Below are 27564 nucleotides of genomic sequence, written 5' to 3' on the forward strand. Positions count from 1 at the left end.
AAGTCACAAGAAAAAAATGTTAAGGCACGGTGGCTCAGTGGTAGAATCTATACATCTGTGGATCGTAATTGGTTCGATTCCACTTCGGAGTTGTGGTAAACAATGTTGGTCATTTGCTTTTTTCTCGGTGTTCCGTTTCTTCCCACACTTTTGTTCCGTAAATTCTTTTGTAATGATTTAAGGTTGGTATAAATGGACAAGTTTTGCCAATAGATATCACTAGTCTTCGTATATCTCATGTATTTTTTACCTTTCACGAAAATTTACAAATTTCGAACTAGAGGCTTCAAACTTTTGGAGAAGGAACTTCATAACCTATCGAAGGCAACAATCCGTGCCAATTTCTTATTTTGAATTTTCTTCATTGTTGAAAGTGTTATATTGTTAAAGGTTTGGATATCCCTTTCAATAAACAAGCCATTTCAACAATGAAGAAAATTTTAAATAAAAAATCGGCACGGATTGTTGCCTTCGATAGATTATGAAGTTCCTTCTCTAAAAATTTGAAATCTCTAGGTTGAAATTTGTAAGAGAAATCGTGATTTGTTGTGAAAGGTAAAAAATACATGAGAGAGATACGAAGACTAGTGACATCTATCGGCAAAATTTGTCCCTTTAAACTAACCTTAATTCCATGGATCATTTATCTCCTTTAGCTCAAAAGAGCAAGAATGTCGAACTTAAGTAAAATAATGTTTGCTAAAAAGTCGAAAAAGTATGTTTTTCTCAAAAATATTTTTGTACTTGCGATATTAGTTTTTGGTGAAGTGGAAAGTAAATAGGTAACTTATAATTACAAATGAATAATGATTTTTATTTTTATTTTGTAGATTAATGCCATGCTTGAAATACATAATTCAACACGCAAATAGCCCAGAAGTGAAATTACTACGTGGGAAAACCATAGAATGTGTGAGCTTGATCGGGCTTGCAGTTGGATCAGAAAAGGTAACGTTTTAATATACGATTCGTTTATTGTGTTGATTCGTTTCATTTCGTCTAGTATTATTTGTGTCCTTTTTCAAATGTGAAAGTAGAAAAACTACTGTTTTAGAAATTGTAAGAGGCTTCGGATTTTTTGTTTGTTTGTTAAATCCAAAGACATCCAAATATCCAACGCAATTCTTTCATTCTACATTAGATATTTGTATTTTGTCTCACGCGTAGTACTACGAAATTCACAAATAATCACAACAAACACTTCATACGTAATTAGGGATAACACTGCTTGAAAGTCAGGGAAATATATGTGTGTATCATTTCGGCATTTTAAAATATATTGGCCCGAAATAAAGAACGTTGAGGAGTGCCGCAAATGTTAAAACATCAAGCTTTAAAAAATCAAATACTACAAAAAATAAAAAGTGTGTTCGTTGTAGATAATGAGGCTTAATTATGTTTACTTGGTTGTGAGTGTATTTGGAATGTGAAGATATTAAAGTTATTATTTGGTATTAGTGTTTTATTTTATTCTAAATACAGGAAGTTTGACTTAACAAGTATCTTACAGTAATAAAATAAGCTTATACTGAATTTCAAAAATAAAAAGAACTCTGGGCAGCTATGGAAATGGAGTCATTATTATTATTATTATTATTATTATTATTATTATTATTATTATTATTATTATTATTATTATTCTAAACCTAACCATAAACACTGTCAGGGAGGGATTTACTTACAAGGGAAGGTCCCACAAGTTGTCGCTCAAATCTGATTGTCACATATAGAGCATCATGAAAAATGAAAATAAGCAAAATTTGTTACGATCTGCTTTTGGTAAAAGCAAATCGTATCATTGAAATCAATTTTAAATATGCTTATTGTTAGGTATGAGTTTAAATATGCTTATTGTTAGGTATGAGTTCGTTTATCTTGGCGTGTTTAATTTTGACCTGCACTTAATGTTATTTATTTGGTGTGTGTATAATGTTGACCTATGTTATTTATTTGGTGTGTGTATAATGTTGACCTGTGCTAACCAAAAAGATGTTTACTTGTGTGCCATTAATGTTGACCTGCGTCACATGGATAATGTGTCGTATGTATGCATACATTATCCATAGATATCCGTTGCATTCTATAAAAAATACAGATATATATAAAGCTATTTTGTGTGGCCATAGAAAGTAAATTCTAAGTATAGTGCTAACATGTTTAAGCGAATGTACACAAATTTGATATACATTTTATAATGTAATTCGAGTAAATAGTCCATAGCTTCAACTGAATGAATTTATTTATACTCCATTTATACTCCATGAGATTTCGTATTACCATAATTATACTGTTTGTGACAATAGAAGAAGTTAGTTAAAAAGTAACAAGTTCATCGTATAGTTTGAGCCTGGAAATTTGGACGATTGATATCTAATGTAAAAATTTGGACTATAAAATCTGTTTAAAAAGGAAGTTTGGACATCGAACAATGTTTGGGATATATTTAAGGGGCACGTAGACTTAGAAGGTAACGTAATTGAACTTGTGAAAAAGTCCAATAGCCAAAAAGTAATGAAGATCGCCATCTTGCTAATAGTTTTAAAAGGGTCCTGTTTTCTTAAACTTTTAATTTCGTAAAAGGTGTATTGGAACTTCCTTACAAGAATTTATTCATCGGATGTTTTCTTCTACAAGTTTGATGGGAGTATGTGTTATTATTACTATGGCAAATTAAGGTAAATTCGCGGTTGCACATATCTGATCAGACTATAAGGGGGACATGTTCAAAATTGTGTATATATATAATCCAGCGATAAAAGAAATTACAATGGCACACAAGAGACTACATAACGAAACTATTGAAGTAGGGTAACGATACTTACCGGATCATTGTAGGTCGAATTGATATTTCACATTTGCAGCTCGTTCTCAATAGAGTAGTTTCCATTGATCAGGAATTGAGACAAAGAAAAGTTGAGTATTAAAAGTCAGCGCAGCAATATCACCTTCTCTTATTTGCCCTTTTATGCTATCTATGCATGATGCCTGTGATCTATGCACTGGTTATGCAATCAATAATTGTTTGCTAAGGACCGGTCTTAACTGTGATAAAGGTATAAAAACCAATACAAAGAGCAGCATTTGATTATTGTATGTAAACGTGATAGATCCGAGTCTATTTGTTTTATAACAAAAGAATAGGTTAAGTTAGATAGGTTAAGTTATTTAGGTTAGGTATAGTATATTAGGTTAGGTACGTTATTTATTATTAACTGTACTATTGTTATGTAGACATAACTAAAGTGAAAAAAAAAAAAAAAAAGATTTGTAATGCTTGAAAGTAAATATGAATATATTGCTCCTTAGAAAGAGAAAAATGTATAAAAATAATGTTAATAATTCTGTTTATGTTAGAACGAATATGAATTAATTGTTCCTAGCTAAAAAAAAAAAAAAAAAAAAAAAAAAACAGACATTTCTGTGTTATCGAGCTCACTATTTTAAAATCTTTATAATTCATAAAGAAAGTAATGTGAAAGGCGTATTAAGTTGTTGTTATCAATTAGCAAGGGATGCTGCTTATTGTTCGATTCAGAAATTTAACTGAATGCAGAAAGCCAGGCATAGATTCCAACATATGATATATAAACATACAAATAAATGAATGAGCATGCATTGAAGGCCGGAAAGGTGTTTTATTGAACAGATTGGCTACATGACTGGAAACTTAGATAAATTATGTTAATATGACTCATAATAAATCTGTTTATGCAATCTTGTAATCTTCGACCTGAGTATAAATTACTCATAATTTTGTAATAAATTTGTTAATTAAGTTCGTTGTTATGAGCTGCATCATACATCTGAAGATAATAAACGCCAAAAGCTATAGATTTTCAGAGATATGCTTTATTTCAATTTAAACGAATAATAATATAAGGTAGATATAATAATATATATATACATATAAGCATTTTTTTCACTTAATAGTATAGTATGTAAGATACGCTGAGGTTTCTTGTTCGGAGTGGCACTGCTGCAAGTTCCTGGAAAATACTTATTTAAAAATTTGGATAAATAACCGTTGCGCTTAAAACAATTTAGACTTTAAAATCGTAAATTAAAAGTTTTGAGTATATTTTAAAAAGGGTGGCTAAAATAGCCAGAATTGTTTAGTTTAAATAAATGCGCCGAAGTGAGCGCGTTTTAAATTTAAGGTGCTATGGATCAGAAGGATAGGACCCACGGGGCTTCAAAATTTGAATATCCAAAAAAATATATATATGTTTTAAGTAAATATCTTAAAACCCGTTAAAGCAATCAAAACGAAAAATGCACAATATAATGAGAGCAAAATGCCCTTGTTGCCATAGATGAAGCACTGTTGCCAACTCAGTATAAAAGTATTTGTTTTGAAATAGAACCATATACAAATTTGCACGGATTTAAAATGCATTATTATCACTAAACAAGAATGAAGTGTAGTGGTATAGAGTTGCAAACTGTTGGAGCTACGTGTGCTGGAAATGTACAATGGAAAAGTCTGATATGTGGCAACAAAGAGTAATAAAAGGAATTTGGTTTCTATTATGAATTTAATTCAAATGCAGAATAACATCGATAGTATAACATAGCAAAATGTCAGCAGTGTCGCATTTGAAAAATGAAATTGAATGATGCCATTTTTACGTCCTGTATCAGCACCAAAGGTATATAGGACGGAGCTACAGCGTAAAGTGGGATCCGAACCACTAGGAAAAACAAAAAATGACAATAAAATGCAAGATGAAAAGTACAACAAAAACAAAAACCCTCCACGTCCGAGGCAGGATTGGGATCCACGATCTCTAATAAGACGATGGCCTAGTATTCTAGACCACACGAGTATCCGGGCCGACTGAAAACTAAGTCGGGTAGTAATAAAATAAATATATTTCCGATGTGAATATATTAATATTACAGTGTACAGCGGGGGACACTTCTAAATGGTACACCTTAGCCGTAAATCTCCATATGGCTGTACCATTTAGAAGTGTCCCCCGCTGTACAAACATAAACATATGCTATGTAGGAGAGGAAGTAAAAGAATGTCACTTAACACAAAAGACATAAACCAAGAAAGTACTCTACCAAATCTGAATAAGATAATTTGGAAAAGCAGTTTACAGAATTAGAAAACACGTGTTTCTTTTCTCGCGTGTAACATATTGTTTTCGCGAGTTGTCTGCTTATTCATCGGGGCTACGGAAATGTAATGCAAATTCCTCACTTTTCCTAATGCATTCCTTTATTACCCGGGTTTATTTGAAAACTAACCCATCTGGGCTCTTTTTTTTTTTTTTTTCTCCTAAATATTTCAATATCTTGGAAATAAAAGTGTTAAAATGTTGTATTTCAAGATTGTCATTGTCACAACTTGCAACAATTTTCTATTCGCTGCGGTTTTGAAAAAAATGGCCGCCATTTTGAAATTTTACATTGAGTCGCCGCCAAAATATATATATATATAGCAAATTTAGAATGTTTCGTGCTTCTACTCTGAAAATATCAATTAAAAAAGCGAAAATTGCGCTTTGTAGCGTGGATACCCGCTTTTTTTTTTTTTTTTTAAATGTCATTTTAGAATTTTCCGTTGGTATGCCGCCAAAATCTATACAGGAGATTTACTGTGTCTCGTGCTTGTATTCTGAAAATTAAAGCTTAAAAGACCGAAAGCTGTACCCTGTACTGTGTATTATACAGGCAGACAAACGAACAAATGTAGATTGTCATTTCAGGAGCTCCAGTGACGTTCGCCAAATGTGAATATCAAATAAGTTAATTGAAAATAAGGACATAATTCATGTTCTATAAAATAAATGTTTCAAAATGTCTCATATAAAATAAATATTTTAAAGCGTAAAATAAATGGTATTAGTGTTGAAATTCACTTCCTATACTTTGTGCGTTCAATTATGGAATTTCCCGAGCATTGTTGCTTCCTGAAAATTAATTTAGAATAATTAACAAAGATACAATTCATGTTTTATGAAGTAAATGTTTCAAAATGACTTAAATGAAATTTAATATCTTTCAGCGTAGAATAAATAGTTTTGTTGTTGAAATATTCACTTCTGATGTTTTGTGCATTCAATTGCGGGAATTTCCCGAGCACTTCTTTCACGATGGATTTTTCCTGAAAATTCAGCTTTACTGTACATCAAAACTTCCACTAGTACGAAAGTTTGAATTCAGCACTTGAGATGCGTTACGTAGACTTCCGAACTCCGAGCATAAGTTTCTTAAATTTGACAAGAATTTTTACGCCACTGCTGGTGTTGATTCTACAGAATGCTTATTTGAAGAGTAGCAACAAATGACTGAACTAAACTGTTGTTTTTGGAAAACCAAATTTTACTGAAGAATATTTGTTTTACAATCAAACGTGAGAAATAATACAAATAGTTTTACTAATCTGTTACGTATTTACTGGTAGTACTAGTACCTGTGGCCTTAAACCCGTCAAACTTATGAGGAATAACGTCCCTCGGCGTTGCCGAGCTCAGTATTCACGAAAGGTATTTTCGAAAATATTAAAATTGCATATTTTATTTCAGATAGGCTATGAGCATAATCCATACATTAATTTATTCTATAATTATCTCAAGCTAAGGTAAGTTTCTTTTATTCATTCACTGCATTCAGAACTTTATAAAGGTCTTATGTTGATTGTTGTATACCTTAACGTGAAAGCATCTAATTCGCCCAAGGAGTCCAAAATCTGCTAAAAATCACTTTCAATGTGACTACCTTAGTAGTACAAAAAATATAATAACAAAAAGCTCAAAAACCCAGGTGGGTCCAACCCGAAAAAAACCCGCGGTTTTCGGGCTGGCTTGCTTGGGCAAACCCTGTTTTATTACCCTCTGTTGCCATATACCAAACTTCTTCATTGTATGTTCTCAGACACGTAGCTCCAATAGTGTGCAACACTGTACCACTACACTGTTACGTTTAGTGATAATAGTGCATAATAGATATGTGCAAATTTGTTTATGATGCTATTTCAAACATTAACTTTTGCGCTGAGTTAGCAACACTGTGGTTTCCAATACAGGATTTTGTTCTCATTATATTGTGCACCTTTCGGTTTGATTGCTGTAACAGTTTTCAAGATATTTAGTTTTTACGTACATAATCCTATGATATTTTTTGGATACTCAAATGTTGAAGCCCCCTAGGTTGTTACGTGGCAGATTTAAGCGACAACTTGTGGGACCTTCCCTTGTTAGTCATGGAAATTCAGGAAAATGAGTAACAGAATTTCATGGTGACCCATGGTAATAACAACATGCTTCGCAATCAGTCAGCCCTAGTGGATATATAAAAATTATTTAGTTTACGAGAAACAAATCCCATTTTATGTCATTTGCACAACTAATAATGAGTTGATGTTTTGTTTTTTCAGTTCATGCGTGATGCTAGTGATGTGATGGATATGTTGCTGAAGGCTCAGACGGAAGGCGATTTGGCGGATGATGATCCACAAACATCGTATCTAATATCAGCCTGGGCTAGGATATGCAAAATTCTTGGTTAGTGTTTCCGTTAGTGTTTTATAAAACCATTGAGTGCGCACTGTATAATTCTAATTCTCGATTCAGTTGAAAATCTGGAAAAAACATAATTCTTGGATGTTTTATTGAATTTTATGCTTTTACTTTTCTACTGTGCCACATCATGGCTAAATTAGATTATACCTTTCTCTGTTAGGAATCAGTTTGTTTACCGAATTATGTGCGTGGCGTTTCAGCAACCTGCAGTATTTTTTAGCTTTACGCCTGCCGGCATTGACGAGCATGTTATTTCTTGAACTGGTGCTTATTGCATATTTTTTTTTTCCTTTCTTTCGGTATATCTTTATTATTTCGTGAAAATTAAGGCTTCTGAAGTAAGAACTTAACGATAGGACACTGGTAGGCACCATGTATTCTAAAGCTTTCTCATTTCAGGAACAGATATGATAGCACAGCTATTTTAGTTTTGACTAATTGGTGAAGATAAGGTTCTCTAGCATACTAAAAGGAAAACAAATGTGCAGTAACAAGCAGTTCAAGAAATAATTCCGCAGTAATAACACACTTTGTGTTGATAGAAATATAGAAATATTGTAATGTTTCAAACTGCGACAACATACCACTCAGGTTAACAAATTTTTATTTTTTTTAAATAGAAAACAGTACGTTGAAATGCTTAACTTAATGTATTACCTCGTAACCGTCGAGAATACTGGTTAGTCCAATATCCGTGACGGTTGCATTCATGTGTCGAATCTTGTAGAGGAAAGCTACAACCTCAATGTTAGATCTTGGTTTCTGGCTAGAGGTGCTACGTAAGTGTCTTGAGGTTTATGGTTTGACTTTTGACTCCTGTTTGTTTTTAACCTTAAACAGTGCAGTCAGTTTAGGTCAAAATTTTTTCATTACCTTAAAAACTCTAGAGGCATGGAACTTCGTATATATGTAGTTTTTCAGCTACTCAAAAACCATACTAAAGGACTTCAAATAATAATGAAGTGCTACGACTGACATCTTGGAAAATTTCCGGAATTTTTTCGACAACAGTTCTTAGAAAAAGAAAAAATGTTCAGCATAAAAAAGGCACCATTTTGCTTTTTATATATATATATATATATATATATATATATATATATATATATATATATATATATAAAACTTGCCGTTAAGTTAGAATTTCAGGTTACAGATTTTTAACAGGCGAACAAAGTTCAATCATAATATTTTCCATAAGTAGAAGCTTTGCTTTGTATATAATTAAATAAAAAAAAATGCTGAGCAAAACAATATATTGACATTAAAAAACTACATACGTGTGACAGTTTCACCAACTAACACTTTGGCTTCATTAGACAGAATCTGCTGTTTTTTTTATGCTGAACATTTTTTATTGGAAACGTTCTTTGCTTAGAAGGGCCGCTTCACTGAAAGTTCTGAAAAACTTTTTTGGTTCAATTTTCCAAGATGGTGGCCATAGCACTTTAAGTATATTTTTCAGGTAGCTAAAAGCTACATATATACGAAATTCCATGCTGTTTATGAGTTTTCTAAGTTACATTTATGGTGCCGTTAAATACCTTTAAAGTAGTCAGATATTTCGAAGAAAATATGGCAGGGGAAAAGATAAGTTCCCAAATAAATTACCGACTAAAATTAATCTATATAGCGTTCTTAATCGTGGTAATTTTGAAGATCTTTGATATGATGTGAATTTTGCCGGACTCTCAACCATTTCTTTAATAGAAGGTAAGAAACTTTTATTTTCAACTATACAAATTATCAGTCTTAAGTTTGGTGCTTACATTGCAAAGATTGGCGAAAGCAGCTTCGTTAATAAAAAGTGTATATTACATATGATTATTATGTTTTTCATTATGAAGTTAACACGTTCATTGCCGATGCTGTTTCGCATATGCAGAGGATGCGAGTTGGCATCTTTTGTTTGATGACAGTTATTTTCTCACCAATATCCTTGCCATATGACATCGAAAACTCATCATCATGCACGCGGATGCCATTTGGCGTTATTTCATGGGTTACGTCATATATCGGCTTGAAAAATCCACTCGCCTGTTCGCCAGTGGCGACTACTTTTTTTTTTTTACATTTGGCGAGTAAAGTCCGATCAATCAAAAACGAGAATTCAAGATTAAATAACAGGTATCACTTCTTTTATTTTAAGACACATGCGAATAATCTCTCTTTCTCTCTCTCTCTCTCTCTCTCTCTCTCTCTCTCTCTCTCTCTCTCTCTCTCTCTCTCTCTCTCTCTCTCTCATATATATACACCGGTTTTTAGGAAAACCGAAACCGGTTTTTGAAAATTTTAAACGATTTCGGTTTTCTTCAAAACCGGTTCTGGTTTTTCCAAAATTTCTATTTCTGACCAGAATAGTGTTTCGTTCACTGGAAACCGATCCCGTTTTCCCAGAAATAGTTTTGTTGTTTTCCAAAAGTTTTCACCGAAACCAGTTTTGAAGAAAACCGAAATACCGGTTTTCGGATTTCGGTTTTTCTAGAAACCGGTTTCCGGTTTTATAAAAACCAGTTTTGCCCATCCCTAATTTGGTTTATATATGTTTGTTTGTTTACTCTCTGAAAGTGTTTTGTTTATTTGTATAAACAAATGAGACCGCAAAATGGTCTCGCGAGTACTTGCAAGCAAGATTTCTTGAGCCCTGCATATATTTATTTATGAAATCAATACATATATTTAAAGTTCAGAAACTATTTAAAAGTATTAAAATAATAAAACAAAAAATATGAACACTTGGAGAGAAGCCTGTGGTTAACGTCAGAAGCGAACGTGTTAAATAAAATTTAGTTTAATTTGCAGACCTGCCGACTATATGCTCAAGGAGTCAGGAGGTCCATGGCTCACAGTTTAAGAATCGCTTGTGTATTAGAAGAACTACAAACACGCTTAAATGAAATCTTATATCTTGTTGATGTTTTATATATTGTATTGAAATGCTGTTTTCATTTTTTCATTCATTAGGTAAACAGTTCGAGCAATACTTACCCTTAGTGATGCCCCCAGTGATGAGAACAGCGTCACTGAAGCCTGAAGTAGCGCTCCTGGACAATGACGATATGCAAAGCATAGAGAACGATGTGGATTGGCAGTTTGTCTCCCTTGGGGAGCAGCAGAACTTCGGAATTAGGACTGCTGGTAAGGAATTTATGATTACCTAACAACTGTGTTTCATACCAATTAAAACAGTACATAGGCTTAGTCGTAGTGCTCACGTCTTGAAGGAAGAATCGGTGGTCCTGTCTCCGGCTAAGAGAGCTTGGGGTGAACACTCATTTCCTTGTATGTTTCGTGGAGTTGTTCGGTTTTTGTAACGGCGAGACATTAAAGTTGCATGATTGGGTCAGAGTTAAATAATGTAATAACTGCAAAATAAATTTTCATAGTAAGTAATGGAAGGTCTTACTCTATTTATTTTCCATTACATCTTCGGGTTAAAAGAAAGATTAATTATAGATGGTACACGTCAATGAATAATATGGAAATTTCCACTATTTTGCCTTGATTGCAGTAAATGAAAGAAATATTAACAATATTCATTGTTTTAAAGTTAGTGGGGTTCTCACATTTCCTCTGTATTTGTCATCCGTCTTTCAGGCGAAAGAATACGAGAACTTAGAACAAAAAGTGTAATTTGGATTAGGCAGTATTTTCCTAGACGAAATATAAAAAAAATTCTAGATTTATTATTATTATTTGTACATTGGAAACAAATTTCGGTATATCAATCACTTTAATTCCAACAATGTGTTATGCAAACTGCAAAATATCGGGTTGCATAAAGGTCTAGGGGAAATATTTAGGTGTTGTAAATAGATGTCTTGAAGGTTAGGGGGAAGGGAGTTATAATAGCAAGATGGGATTTGAAGTGATGCTAATATGCAATCCATTGAAGATAATAGTTGTCAGTAGCTGTACTGCGTCTCTGGTGTCAAGAGAGTCGCTAGCGTGCAGACGGTTTTACGCCATTTAGCTTAAAGAAATTGATGATTAACACCTTGGCTGCCATGTGTATGGATTTCCCTGCACATGGCTCCTTCATGCAGCGCCTCGTGTATGGTTTTCCATAAACACATATTGCACTCTTTCACGTTCGCTCTTTAGGTGTGTATGCTATTACATAGATCTACATATGGCGTAGAAGTCAAAATTTAATATCCACGCCGCGTGTATGCAAAAATATACACAAAGAAAATTATACATTTATGGGGTTAAAACAAAGGCGAAAACAGGATTAGTGGCGGATTGTTGCCCGTGGCGCACAGATGAGAAAGATCAAAATATATAGTGGTGGTCAACGTGCTAATGAAAGTAAATGATTGAGAAATTTTTTGTGCTCCCATCGGGAATCGAATGCAGGACCACATGCACCAAAGAATCACGCTTTTTTAATATTTTGTTTGTTTTCAAGATTTCTTCGTAAATATCATTGGAAACATTTGTAGTTCGAGAGGTAAAAAGTGTAGAGGTTTCATTCAGATAAGTGCTCTCATCTCAATAGTGGTTCCTCACACAAAACGATATTTTATTTCAGGTTTGGAAGACAAGGCGTCGGCTTGCGAAATGTTAGTGTGTTACGCAAGAGAACTGAAAGAAGGATTTGCGAACTATGCAGAAGACGTCGTCAAATTAATGGTCCCAATGTTGAAATTCTATTTTCACGATGGTGTCAGGACTGCGGCTTCGGAAAGTCTACCTTATCTTCTAGATTGTGCCAAAATCAAAGGTATGGAGTTTTTGTTTCTTTTCTTTTTTTAAGATTATTATTATTAACTTGGTAAAATAATGTTGAAACACGGGATTTCGAAATACTTAAATAAACGACTCTCGGCCCTTGCCAGTGTTGACAGGTTTACTTATTAAAATTCGTGTAGAAGTACAAATCAACACGAAACAAGTCATTAACTTGACAAAATTTAACAAATTGTTAATATGTATACCATGTAAAGTACAAATCATTCTTAATTTTTCTTCCTAGTTAGTCGTTTCTGTAAGTACTGTTAATTGTGACTTTCATTAAAAAAAAAAAAAAAAATTTCAATACTACATAGTCTTACCATAAATACTATCCCTACCTTTGAGTGTAGCTATACTTCCACCCGTATAAGCAAGCGATGTCAACTTCGGTATCGTGAAGTGTAAGTCATTGCTAGATGAGCTGAAGAAGTGTAAAGGTGTCAGTTGTAAATGTTCAATGTACAGTGGGGCAAGTATGGATATCTAGAAATCGTGTGGCCGTGATAGCGTTGCACAAGACAGGCAAATTACTAAGGAAGATTTTCAAAACTTCCAGAAGTTGCAAATTAGTAAAAAATTCGTTTACGACACTATCCAACGCTTTTTTGAGACTGGAACTGTGAAAGATTGCCCTCGTCAAGGAAGACCACACACACAGTACGAACACCAAAACTTGTGAAAGCAGTGGCGGCAGGTGACCGACGAAATTCAGTTAGGGAACAGTTATGACTCGTTCGCTAAAGATAACGAAAATGTCTTACGTCTTGGACGTTAAGCAGTGACCTGAGACTCCATGCATACAAACAACGTAAAGGACATCTCCTGATAAATGAACTGAAGCACCAGAGGCTCCTAAATGCAAAGCACTTAGCTTAGCGTTATACAGCAAATGGGCACCATTTAATCCTTTTCACTGATGAAAAGGTTTTCAATGTTGAGGAGACTCAATGCCCAAACTGATAGGATATATGCCACATCCTCAGAAGAAGCTAGTGAAAAGGCTCCAAGGATCCAGAGATGTCAGCATCCTGCCTCAATCATGGTGTGGTGTGGGCTGTGAGCAACGAGTGCACAGTGGAGCTCCATTTCTATGAAAAGGGGGTTAAAACTTAAGCCAAAGTGTACAACTTAAGCCATTAGTCAAGAATCTCACCAACACGCTCTTCCATGAACAGGACGAGCTTCAAGCAGGACTCAACCTCGGCACACAAGGCACGGACAACCCAGCAGTAGCTGAAGGCAATGTTCCGGACTTCATTTCCACTTCAGATTGGACTTTTGCAAGTCCAGACATAAACCCTTTCAACTACAAATTGGGTCTAAGCTTCAGGAAGTGACTTGCAATAAGGGACATCCCAATATTGAAAGTTTTAAAGCTCTCTCTTCGAAAGGCAGCTGCAGATTTTCCAGTTGTGTTGCGTAATCCAATTGAGTGTCCACAAAGACTTATGTATGCATGCTAATTGTGGTGATTTTGATTAATTATTTGTGATTTTGGTTCATAGTGTATCCATATAACTCATGTTACTAGGCTATTAAAATATCCCTAACCGATTTGTGTCAATGTACTTAAAACTTTGAGATAACATTTATGGTACGACTAGGTAGAATACCTTCTAAAATTATAAAGTAGTACCTATGGTGTTGAGAAATGTATTTCTAAAATTTGGAGTATTTTAATTTTGCCTAATACATTTAATGGACGCTACCAAAAATACATTAGCGTGAATATCACCATGTAAGAACATCAATAAAACCGTAACCAAGCGAGACAAGGGTTCTAAGACTCTTAAGCCGAGCCAATATGGGTTTACTTTCATAATTTTGTCGAGTATGACTAAATAAAATTACTGTATAAGTGCAGTATTGTAAGGGTTATTTTTATTCATTTTTCTATGAGAAATACGGGAATGTGTATAATATTTCATTAAAATCTGTTGCAGGACCACAATACTTGCAAGGAATGTGGAACTTCATTTGTCCGGAACTACTCAAAGCTGTTGATACAGAACCAGAAAACGAAGTTTTATCAGAGCATATGCACTCTCTAGCTAAGGTAAACAAAAGTTTTTTAGCATAACAATTTTGCATTGGATTCTTATGTATTTATAATTTTTCAGTATTAATGGAAAAATCGACACCCATTTCTCCTACAATGTTTACCATTCGAAAAGTGAAATGAAATCTTTACTTTACATCCCGCGGTTATGCCGGCCAGGCTAAAGGAGACTGTGATGATGAGAAATGAATGAAATGGTGTAATGAAGAAAGTGGGAGAAAACGGGAGAATCCCGAGAATACCCATGCACACGCTCTGTGTCAAAGACAAGCTCACTTCGCGCGAGCTGGGATCGAACCAAGAACCCCATGCGCCAGAAGTGAACGCTCTACCACTCAGCCACTGCGGTTCCAGCATTCTTGGAGATTATTTTTTCCCTTCTCTTCCTACGTCTCAAGAAAAAGAGAGAAAGAAGGCAATAGATATGGAGGAGCTTCCCTATCTCATGTATTGGCAAGTGAGTAAATTTGTTTCAAGATTTTTGTTGCAGAAAGGCCTTTACTATGTCATATTCGAAATTGAGTGTAACTTCGAATTTATTTTGAAACAGATATTCAGTCGCCATAAATGGTTTCTTAAGGTATTTACAAGTGACCAACTTTTATATATATGAAGAAAGTGGAAGGAAACGGGAGAACCCCAAAAATACCCACGAGAACGGTGTTTGTCCATCACAAAGCATATATATGCTTTGTGGTGGACAAACACAGTGTTCGTGGGTTTTCTCGGGGTTCTCCCGTTTCCTTCCACTTTCTTCATTCCACCATTTCACTCATCTGTCATCATCACCGTCTCCCTTAGCCTAACCGGCATAATCGTGGGACGTAAAACTTGAAGAAAATGAAATGAAATCTTCTTTTTAAGCTTAACATGTTTAAACATTACGTATTTCAGATATGATCCAGCGGTTGGGAAAAAAAAATTGTAAAATTCAATTTATGCCCAAGTTTGGCATCAAGGTTTAAAGTTACTTTTTGATGAGATTTTGGTCACTTTTTCAAGTGCTTTTGGTCACTTTTCAACTATTTAGAAGAGACCAGACCACTGTGAGCCCTTCAATTGAATAAAAATGTACTAACCTCACATTTAATCTCATAATGTAATTTCAATTTCAAACCATGATACTGCTGTTAGTACCTCCGTATTCAACAGTATGTGAAGTTTTGCATTTTGTTTTCTTTCAGTGTATAGAGACATTAGGTAGCGGTTGCCTTTCGGAATCAGCGATGCAAGAGTTGATAAGGATTCTGGACAAAATTCTAAAAGAACATTTTGAACGAGCAGTACAAAGACAAGAGAAAAGAAAGGATGAGGATTATGATGAGGTAAGTATTTTGTGGACGATTCTTCAGTTCTCATGCCTTGTTGCAACTGGAAATAGTCTGTTTGAATCTAGAGTTAAGGCGATGGATCACATATAGGATTTCAGCACACTCTCTTGTGAGACATCTATCGACAAAAAGAAAAGTTAAACTGCACATGGGACGCACCGCTACTGATGAAATGGCAAGGATGCGCAAGAAAAAAATAGTTCCTCCTACCGCGGTTCCTCCCAAGCTCCCATGTCAGTGGCCTTCAGTTCATTATTGAAAGCACATCGGGAAGCAAAGAAAGGGAAGGGGTGGAGAAGGAAAAGGGAAGGAGAACACATAAGGCACAGCGGTGGAAAGGGACTTACTGCCTCGCCTTTGGGGGTTGTTTTTCTTTTTTTTCTTCTTTTTTACGTTTTAGAAAGACACATCAGAAAACCTCTCTTCTGTTTCCCGTGGAAATCCATTGAATTTGAAGTGTATTGTCTTGTAGCTATGTTTCTTTTTGTGTGTGCGTATATGTGTATTTTGCGTAATTATTTGGATGTAGATTAGTGCTTTGGGTTCAGGGCAGTGCTGGACTGGCCACGTTGACTACTTAGCGATTACCAAGGGCCCAAGGAGCCCCACAGAGATCACGAGGGGCTTGCCCTGTAGGTCTTGGAAGAATTTTCGCGATCGCAAATGCTTTCTTTGAGTCAAAACTGTCAAAGTAACTGAAGTAACTTCACGATTACGTTTGATTGTTTCAGTATTATTGTAACATTTTTTGCGATCTGTTTTGTACTATATATTTATTCAATACAGAAAATATGATTTTTGTCACTTCCCATGCTTTGCAACTGACCTGTTAAGTTTACACACACATAAATGGGACTTTTAAGGACCCGCGCCAAGGGCTCTTAACTTGGCAGTCCGACACTGGTTCAGAGTTCAAGCTTGCAGTCGGATAAGAATATAATATACTGCTAATAAATTTTAATAGCTAATTTCTTTCTGTACATCAATAATTATCTCTCTACTTTATTCAGTAACTCGCAGATACAGGAAAAGGAATACATGGATCAGAAAAATTACAGGAGTGATAGATATAATATAATCGTGTCGATACACCTCGTCAGATCGCGTCAATAAGCATAGGGATACATAGATCTTATCTTCGGAACAGACTACTTCTTTTGTGTGTCTGTATTACGGTACTATTATTCGCTCAAAAACAACCGAGATGTAAGAAAGTCAATCAAGTTCATCAACTTTAATAAGTGGTAAGATTGAGAATGAATTATCAAAGTTCCTTGGCGACAGTATGTGAGAACATTAGAAGCTAGCGAGGTGTTTAACGTCATTATTAACTGTGTGAGATTCCATATGCAATATATAAAAATCCCATTTTCTCAAGGAGACTGAAATTCTAATTAGATGAGGTATGCTTGAATATTGGATTTGGTGCGATAACTCGAATTAGATTCCCAGTGTTAGTAAATGTCACCCTTACTCAAAAACACCCCTGGCTTTTAAAAGACGGGATTTCGCGAAATTCAACCTCTAAGGGGAAAAGAAAATTTTTTTTGTTCTCCCATATTATGTCAGGCATGGAACTTAAAATTTTGTACATGTTGTGAGTGAACCTCCCAAGGTTTAGAAGAAGACAAAGTTATAGAAATTCTCTGTGGGGGGGAAACGCCATAGCACTTCTTTCGGTGTCAGATCCCCGAAACAGTTCGGTTTAGTACAGATAATTGATATAGATGTTGTCCTCAGATTCTAGACTAGACTTCGGATAACACCGAATTTTCTGAATTTCAATACTTTAGAACAGACCAGTAACCAGCCACTAAAGTTTGGGGGACATAAATATGCTAGGGGGGGCAATTGTAACAATTCTAGATCTCTTTACATCAACATCAGACGGATGCATTGTAGTTTGGGGGAGCCAAAAAATTTAGGGGGCTGGGCCCCTAATTGCAGGCTTGCCCTAGAAAGATTAAATTTTGTACAATGTTCTCTATGCAGGCTAAGATGGAGTTTTGAGTAATCCCACTTGAAGGGATACGTAGGTTGATTCAATGTTTTTCCATTGTTATTACCAACGTATTTATAATCATTCAGCATACAGCCACGAAATTTGTATAATACACACTTAAGCGCACACAAATGGATATACAAAAGATTGTTTGCCTTACATCCGACATTTTTGATTCGGTGATGTCACCTGGCGTATCATGCTAGAACTGTGGGTTTGCTGGCGGGAGCAGTGTTGTCTGACCTGGTAGATGCAAAGAAAGGCATTCTTCTAGCATATTTATAACTCTAAGAAAAGGTCATATTATTTTTGAAAGGAGTTACACGAAGACATTTCCAGTTTCTACAGATGTTTTGTTATTTACATATAGAACATCCTTTTTATATAAAGTTTGTTTGTTGAACCTATTTGTCTATTCTTCAGTAGCAATTTTCAACCCGCTCTAAGAAATGAACGATACAATTTTCAAAAGAAAAAAAAGTATGTTTCGTTATAAGCACCCTAGATGTAATTACAGTACTTTTCCATTTTTTCAATTAGGATTGATTTTCTTTCCCTGTTTTATATACCTCCTTTCTTGTAGAAGTTCAAAACTATTATTATAACCTTCTTATCCAAAATAGCGATAATGGAAATCACACATCACAAAAAGTATTGTACTCGAGTTCATTACCAATTGATATCCAGTTTGTTTCTACACGTCAACCGTTCTTATACCTAAATATTTATTGTCAAACATTATATAAAATACTGCATGTAAATCAGGAGCTATCAACAATTGGCATATTAGCGTACCAAAAATTTCTACTAACACTATATAGCACGATGTTCCCTACGAGACGAGACGAGACAAAATTGTCATTATCATATTGTAGACGGACAGAATTCTTTCAATAGAAAAAGATAACTTTCCAAAAAAACTTTCACTTTCACATCTTTTCGAGACGATACAACCCCAACTCATAAAACAAAATATACATAAAAGTTAATGAAATAAAAGATGAGAAATGAGTACCAGCAGTTCAAAATTCCTACTAAAATATTTTAGTCTTTAGAAAGTTGCAGATATCTTTAAACAATACTAACATTTCTACGTAATTACGACAGGAAACTTAATTCTAGACGTAAACAAACACATTTTTCACGAATGCAACATTTACACAATGCAAAAAAAAAAAAAAAAAAAAAAAAAAGTCAATTTGCTATTCAGAAGAAATATCGTCCCTCATCGATTTTAACAGCTTCATTATAAGTAGGTACTGAAACAGCAACATAATTAATTTAACTAAGTCGAAATTTCAACTTCGGTGACCCATAACTTGAAAGCCAACGCATTGCACACCATATTATTACATACACACTATTCTCGTCAAGCTCAACTACCATGTCAAGTTTAGTCAGTATTAGATGGGTTTGGGGCCGCGGGACTCAATGGTAGAGCGTTCACATCACATTGGTGCATGTGGTACTTGGTGAGATCCAGCGCTCGCCAAGGAAGCTTTGTAGTTCGTGCCCGTTTGTATGGGATTTCTCGGGGTTCCCTCGTTTCCATCCACTTTCTTCATTCTTCATTCCACCGTTTCATTCATTTTTCATCATCACTGTCTCCCTTAGCCTCGGTGCATAATCGTGGGAAGTTGAACTTTATATTTCATTAGATGAGTTTGATCGATTGCGTACGATGTATACTATACTTTTGACTGATCTAAAAAAAAATAAATGAAGGACGAACAATAATAGTACATAAAATAACATTAAAATCTGACCACTATTTCTTACTTTACTAATATTTTCTGTTTGACACCAAAAACTTTAGTAACTTCAACAAATAATTTAGCATAAAGCATACATGAAATATAATAATTAATGCACTATAAAATTAAAAATAATCCAAGCATTGAATATATTAACTCTATGGCCTATGGAACCCGAATGTTCAATGCGAATTTACAGAAGCTCTCGCTTAGACTACAATTTTAAAATAAATATTTTATAAAGTCTTCATGTAAATATGTGAAGACAATACAAAAAGGTTACACACCAAAACCTGTAAATGCAATAAATAAAAAACACAGAATTTCAGAAACACTACAACAACGTATTTCGACTAAAATATTATAGCGTTTCAAATGGTACTTACGCCTTTAATAGTATCATTTCTACACAATTTACTGCAGAAAACTTAATTCTACATACAAATGACGTACTTTCTACAGAATGCAATATCATATATATATATATATATATATATATATATATATATATATATATATATATATATATATATATACAGGGTGGGCCATTTTAATTAATCCACGGAAATATCTGAAAGATGATAAAACATAGAAAAAATTTTTGAAGTACACGTTATATATTGCTAAGGGGGAAAACCAATTCCGCCAAAAGTACCCCTCCCCGCCCCCCGTAAGTGGGGGTAACGGGGGGTAACTTTGAAATGTCAAATGGGAACATGGGTCGAGTAATACCTCGTTCGAAAGGTCTTGGAAAACTAAGTAACGCTGTACCAAAAGATGTTTCATATTGTGCACCAGTTTCAAAATGGCCGCCATGATATGGTTTGGAAACTCCAGTACCCGTAGTATGAAAACCATGGAAGGTAAATGAATGGAACAAAATTGAAATACGTAAATATCATAGGACATATCGAATGATGTAATCCGTGTGATCCCAGTGGCCTCCCTAAAGGGGTCTTGAGGGCTAACTTCAAAATTTCAAATAGTAACATGAGTCGAGTGGTACCTCGTTCGATAAATCTTGCAAAATCTAACACATTGCAGGAGAAAACGATTGATGTGAAATGGCAGTGTTCTCAAAAGGCCGCCGAAACATAGTATCCGTGTCAGAGAAAAGGTTTAGTACCCGTAGTATGAAAGCGATTGGAGATAAATCAACAAAAGAAAAACTGGAGTAGCTAACTGACGTAAGGCACATCGAGAGGTGTTGTCGGGGTGACTCCAAGGGCCAACTGAAAGGTATCCGGGGCCAGCTTGAAAATTTCAAATAGCAGCTTGAAGCGAGTAACATCACGTTACATAGACAAATTAATATTAAACAGCTTCTGTAAGAAAATTTTCGACATGAGACACCGTTTTCAAAATGATCGCAAAGACATGGTGACTGTGTCTAAGAAAACGTCTAGTGCCCATAGTATGAATACGGTTAGACATAAATGAAAATAACGAAAATTAAATAGGAAAACCACGGAGGCGTTCCAAGGCTCGAGAATAATACAACAGAGATAAAAATATTAGAGTAAAATTGCCATAATGTATAGAGAGAAATCCAAGTCCTGCAAAATAATCTCTCCCTGCGCTCTGTATGTGAGTGGGGTGGAAAGTAACTATGAAAGTTCTAATGAGAACTCTACTTTAATTCGTAAATTAAGGCTAACCTTACAAATAGGTATGGTGTAGTTGAAACATTTGTTTGTAAGGATGACGCTGTAGCGACTAAAAAAACAGAAACTTTTATGCATGCGTGCTGGCTATTCAGAAAGCATTTCGAGGATATACATACACAGAGTTTCGTCCCTCAAGCTCACAATATGACATGAATGCTAATAGTTAATGAAAATGTAACTGTGGCCATCCGCGTTAACTTAGTGCACCAATTCTCTATGCATGAAGTCTGCCTTCCAAACAGCATTGGGTAGGTCAAGCGTACGCCCGAACCGTTGTCCGGTCGGACATTGAAATTTTGAAGTTAGCCCACAAGACCCCTTTAGGGAGGCCACTGGGATCACAGGGATTACATCATTCGATATGTCCTATGATATTTACGTATTTCAATTTTGTTCCATTCACTTACCTTCCAGGGTTTTCATACTACGGGTACTGGAGTTTCCGAACCATATCATGGCGGCCATTTTGAAACTGGTGCACAATATGAAACATCTTTTGGTACAGCGTTACTTAGTTTTCCAAGACCTTTCGAACGAGGTATTACTCGACCCATGTTCCCATTTGACATTTCAAAGTTACCCCCCGTTACCCCCACTTACGGGGGGCGGGGAGGGGTACTTTTGGCGGAATTGGTTTTCCCCCTTAGCAATATATAACGTGTACTTCAAAAATTTCTTCTATGTTTTATCATCTTTCAGATATTTCCGTGGATTAATTAAAATGGCCCACCCTGTATATATATATATATATATATATATATATATATATATATATATATATATATATATATATATATATATATATATATACTTCTACTCTTTTTGTTTTTTTATTTCTTATTCTTAGCATCAGGGCTGTGCCGTGGGGGCGGTGCGAGCGGGACGACGGCCCCGGGTGCCGAAGTAAGGGGGTGAAAAATTCGGGACAAAAAAGGAAAAAGATAGAAAAAATTGCTTGGAAAATATGTATGGGGGCGCCGTCGTATATTCTCGCCCCGGGCGCTGATTTTCCACGGCACGGCCCTGCTTAACATCAATAATGTACTGGGGATCTCGAATTTTTAAGTTCCTTGTATGGCGAGGATCGATAATTTCAGGAAGCAAGCATTCCATATAAAATTTCTGAAGTTACTGTTCCAATTTTTCTTCCCAGAACTTGTCACTACGAAGAATTTTTTGCACCAGCATTCCTTTTGGTGTCCAAAAGACAAAGTAACAATAATCTCGGCGAGTAATATGTAACTGTGCTTGAACCTAGTACATGAAGTTGTCATTGTCTTTAATACACATGCTACCATCAGGATTTATCGTGCAAAATGTAACCTTGGTTCTTACTGCCTCTTCTGGTGTCATGGAGCTTGCTGAAGACGGACATTTTACTTTTAATACAGAATCAACTCCAATAATACCATCTGGACTTGCGCCTAAATAGCACTTCTCGGCATCAATGAATAATCCGCAAGGATTTACCATGGTAGAAATAAGATATTACTACCATGGGATTTACCTTCATTCCATATTGGGCGAAGGTCTTTACAAAAACGGGTATTGGTTCTGGAACTTTATAGTATATTCTTTCACCCTTTATCAGCAAATTAGGTGCTTGAAGTATATTTAAAACGTGATCGAATGAGACATAAGATCTGTTATTTTCATCAAAACAAAACTTTGTACAAATGTTGTCCATGTATTTCAGATTTGTTACTCTAATATCCCCATCTCCTTCTACATCACTTACAGATACACATACGTACCGATATTTAATCCTATTTCTGGAAGAACCACAATCAAATTTCACTAGGAGAAATACACCTGCTCTAATATTGCACATTTTGAGCTCAACAGTTGGAGGGTTGGAATATCATTATGAACATCGTCTTCAAAGTTGTATTCTGAATTAATGTTACTCTCACCACTTGATGAATATATCATTCTGTGCACTGGCACTCTTTTCGTTTTCCTTGAACTATTCTGACTTGAATTACCTTGTTCTTCTTCACATTTTAGTGTGTTTCTCTCTTCTAAATGACCAACAACGAAACAATGCGGAATGAGTTTCCCAAAAGGAACGTGAGAGGAAAAGAGTTAATCCTTTAACTTGCCTATAACGCTGTATCCTCACTTCATTTTCAGTCTCACCTTGTTGCTATGTTTAAGTCTATTCAGCGCCACTCATCGCTTTTGTTGATCGATTCAGTTTATCACTGATAATATTACTTGGAACAGAGTTACTTCCATGTGAATCCATATTGCTTATTTAAAACACTCACACTAAAGCAAACCTTCACTGTGAAGTAACAAACAATCATGCCAAATAACCAAAAATCAACTGTTTCCCTTCAATTCTCTTTCCCGCATTTCATATGACAATGGCACCATTCAAATGACTCAATATTTGGTAGGTAGCATAGAGGATCGAGCAGATCAACAGTTGTACATTATGTGGTTTGAACGCAACCAATCAGTGTTCAGACAAATACCCCAAATACATGGTAATAACACTAAGCGAGTTACCTAGCAAAGTTCGACTTAGATACTTTGGAATTAATTTAATTCCTTTAAATTAAATTTTGGATGCAAATTTTTTATGCTTGTTAATGTCCAAATGTTAATCTTAAAATATTAATATCTTTAGTAAGGATATTACATAATAACAGTCTTAGAACAATCAAACAATTGCATGTTACTTTTCTGTCCCGTGCGTAACGTCCCGTGCGTAACGGTGAATCAAAAAAGAAAACGTAATGTGAAGCTAATTAAATTCTATTTTCCAATTTAAAAATATAATGCACAGTAAGAAGAATGAATGTAGAACATAAGTAATGACATATAAAATGAAAATACTGCCATAAATCGCAGAGAATGTCCAATGAAATTGAGGTTGTCAAATGAGCTTTTTGTCTAAGTCCCGTGCGTAACGCTCAATTTTGGCTTATAACTCAAATTTGCAATTGTTTTGAGTGTTTCATTTTATTTAACTATGCACTAATAATGTCCCCCCTAATTTTGACATATTTTAAATTTTATTTGAAAATACATTTTTGCTTTAAAAGCAGTTTTTGTGTACAAATGTCCCGTGCGTAACGCTGAGAATTGCCCTATTCTGCCTCGAACTGCTCTACAGCAAACGGCTCCTTCTCAATACCATACATCATTGCAGCGGTTCTGGTATAGAGTATAAAAGGAATTTTATTATACTTTGGCAAGAAGTCGTCGATTTCAATTTGCAAATTCTCCCGAACGTTGAAGCTATAAGCCCTTTCAATGTGGGTAACTATTGAAGGCTAGTAGTAAAATCAGTAACGCATTTTTGAAGCTAACGATTCTCTCTCTACCTCTCATTTTTTCAAACCGAGAATCAGCGGCAGAACATAATGATGGAGGATAATAATTGCCTGTCGAAGAAGCATACACACATAGACGCATATACAATATACATTTATATATATATATATATATATATATATATATATATAATATAATATAATATAATATAATATAATATAATATAATATAATATAATATAATATAATATAATATGTGAACCATTTGAAATGAGGGTTAGAAAGTGATGATCGAAGAAATTACATAAAAAATTTCCGGAATTTCACACATGAGGGTCTCTGCAACAGGCAGATTTCTAAAGAACTCTACCTACAATGGGGTGCGGATAACTACGTGAAAAGATTATATTCTTGTCAGGGTTTGTGTTCCTGGAACCTGCCAGCTTTATCAGAGGGTGGCTTTGTTGGCAATTGCTCGGTGAAATTTGAGAAGAAAGCGGGGAATGGAAAGGAAGATGACTGAAAAGAAAAAGAACAATTTCCCTTCCGTTCTCTTTAGAAAGAGATGTCAAGGTCATTCACCTGCAATGAATGAAAGAACAATGTAAATGGATTCATATTGCTCTGAAAATCATCACATCGCCCTTTTTAATTGGATGTTTGAAGCATAGCTCATTTTCTTTTTCCCTCTTTACTGCGGGGAAAATGTTTTACAGGCAATAATAATAATAATAATAATAATAATAATAATAATAATAAATACAAATAAAATTATATCTGCGAAGACTGAATTGGTGCGGATAATCACGGTTGTTCGAAAACAACCTACATAACCGCTTCGGACAGATACCGGACACTGAGCACTCTCAGGAGATTCTTCGCGTAGACCCACACTAACAAAATAACAATAATAATAATAACCAGCCCTTTTTTCTGGCTGTTCGCAACGGTACGGCTTACTAGCACTTTTTTGTGATTGCTTTAAAGAATTGAAAATATTAGAAATTAGTATGGGGAAATGGGAATAAATTATTCACTGACACTTCGTACAATGCGACCGTTCATTAAATCTAGTACAACTCAACATTTTATTGTTATCAACGTAGATTCTAAAGGTTTTAGGGACTCATCAGGGAGTGTACTATAGCTTGATTCCTTTTGCAAAGGCGACATTTTTTGGTTTACCTTTTATTTATCCCCTTGATTTTTTTTTTTTACATCTTTCGGAAGAAAATCAATTATAAAATCCGTATTTGTTTTTTTGTTTATCGAAAGTAAGTTCCTCAATCTAATAAGACTTTAAAGAACATGAAACTTTACTCTGATTACATTCAAGTAATTTAAAATTTGATTGCGGAAAGCAATGAACTGTGATGGCATTCTCTTATCGATAAGGAAAGCAGAAACTGTGAAACTTACGTCACCTGTACAGGTAATAGCAACTCGGAAGGAAATAATTGGAAAGGTTACTTTCAAAAGGATACGTATCCAATTTAGTCGTTCAGTGATTACATACATTTTTTTCCTGGTTCATTTGTCAAATTCGACATATACAATCATTTCTTTGAAATGGATCTATTTGGGTTTGTAATAAGCCTAATTCAATGGGAATGTCATTGACAGTTGTCAAATCGATAGGCATCTTAGAAACGAAGCAGAAAACACAAAAATGTGCTCACTGAACGATCAAAATGGATATATTCCCTTTTGAAAGTTACCTCCTCAATTGTTGATATGTTTTCCTTGTAAAAAAGTATTGGGTTCCAGAAAGAAAAACTGGGAGCTTATTGTAATATTACGATCTGATGACAGAATTACTATCACTAAATTATAAACATCTCTAGTTTCATAGCACATAGTTACGACATTATATTGACGCTACTTTACACAGTATTCAATCTAATAATAATAATAATAATAATAATAATAATAATAATAATAATAACAACAACAAGATGGAATCGAATAACAGGCGCAAAGAAAGTAAAGAAACACGAAGGGCAGGACTATACTAATAGAGAATAACAAACTGGTAAAGCAGCGAAAATGAAAACAAGAGATAGAGAATACGGGCAAATTTACACTGGTAAAACGAAACCTTTAGCCAGGGGAAGGAGAACATGAGGGACATAACAAAGTATAGTAAATGGTAACTATTAGGTCCCAGATTCCGCTCTCACCCAACAAACGTACACATAAAATTGAATAAAACACATATCTAACTTTTGTTTGTTAGCGGTAAAAATTGTATACAAAGTTGAAAAAATATTTAGTCTATAATAAGAAAACAAAAAGTATTATAGAATATATTTGCCTTTTTTGCTTCTGTTCTTTATGCCAGTTTATTAAATTTTCTCTTCTTCGTTTTTTTCTTTTTCTTTTGGCAGACAAAAACAATCTCGCTTTCTTCCTTTCTGGTGGCATGGCTTACGCTTTACTCTTCCCAATTCCCGCTCTCAGCCCTCCACTCTCAAATCGAGTTTGGCGCCTACCGCCACTTTACACCACCCGCATAAAGTCAAAGCAGAAGACCTGCGCAAGATGATATATCCTTCCGCGAGAAATATGTCTTTCCCGATTTCGCCAACAGATGGCAGTATCGTATGCCGTTACATAAAAAGCTTGCAATTAGCTTCGAATTACTCTAATTACAGGCACAAATTCACAGTAACAATATAAATGGACTCATGTGTGTTATTGTTAAAGTGTATTCTTGACTTCTATCTTGGCACTTTATCATATTTACCTTCTAAACATTACGAAATCTCCTAAGAATATTAATATTTAATTTTAATAACTTTTTTGTTTATTACAAAGTAAATACAAATACTATTTTAAAAGTAGTAAACAAGAAAGCAAGACTGCATGATAAGTTATCAATTACCGTTGAGTTCATTTTCCTACTCGCTGTCTTAACCTAGATTTTTGAGTAATTCATATTCTGGCTATACTGTAATTTCTATGGATAGCAACACTGAAAATTCTTCTAATTCGTATTTTCGGGTGTAGAATAACATTGTCTATTATTATGGTAAGTTGCATTTCATTATCTCTTTTTACTTACGAAAAACGAGCAAAAGAAAAATGGTTAGCTTTTGTATCATTTTTAGTAGTCTAGCCCCTTAAGATAGATGGAACCTATTTTTGGGACATTGAACCTATATGATGCAGCATTTCGTGCTATTTTATTGATTAAAATAA

At 34.7% G+C, this 27564-nt stretch overlaps 1 protein-coding gene across 1 annotated transcript in view; it reads left to right on the top strand.

Moving 5' to 3' along the window:
* The window catches only part of Karybeta3 (karyopherin beta 3), an 89526-nt gene that overhangs the window by 40628 nt on the left and 21334 nt on the right, over positions 1 to 27564 (top strand). Inside the window, exons 13-18 of the mRNA XM_081769972.1 lie at positions 831 to 948; positions 7388 to 7514; positions 10494 to 10667; positions 12064 to 12255; positions 14210 to 14322; positions 15510 to 15650. Of these exons, the coding sequence (XP_081626098.1) occupies positions 831 to 948; positions 7388 to 7514; positions 10494 to 10667; positions 12064 to 12255; positions 14210 to 14322; positions 15510 to 15650 (865 nt within the window). The remainder of the gene's footprint in view (positions 1 to 830; positions 949 to 7387; positions 7515 to 10493; positions 10668 to 12063; positions 12256 to 14209; positions 14323 to 15509; positions 15651 to 27564) is intronic.

Source organism: Thermobia domestica, chromosome 8 (assembly GCF_964235325.1).
Source record: "Thermobia domestica chromosome 8, izTheDome1.hap1.1, whole genome shotgun sequence".
Taxonomy (NCBI): domain Eukaryota; kingdom Metazoa; phylum Arthropoda; class Insecta; order Zygentoma; family Lepismatidae; genus Thermobia; species Thermobia domestica.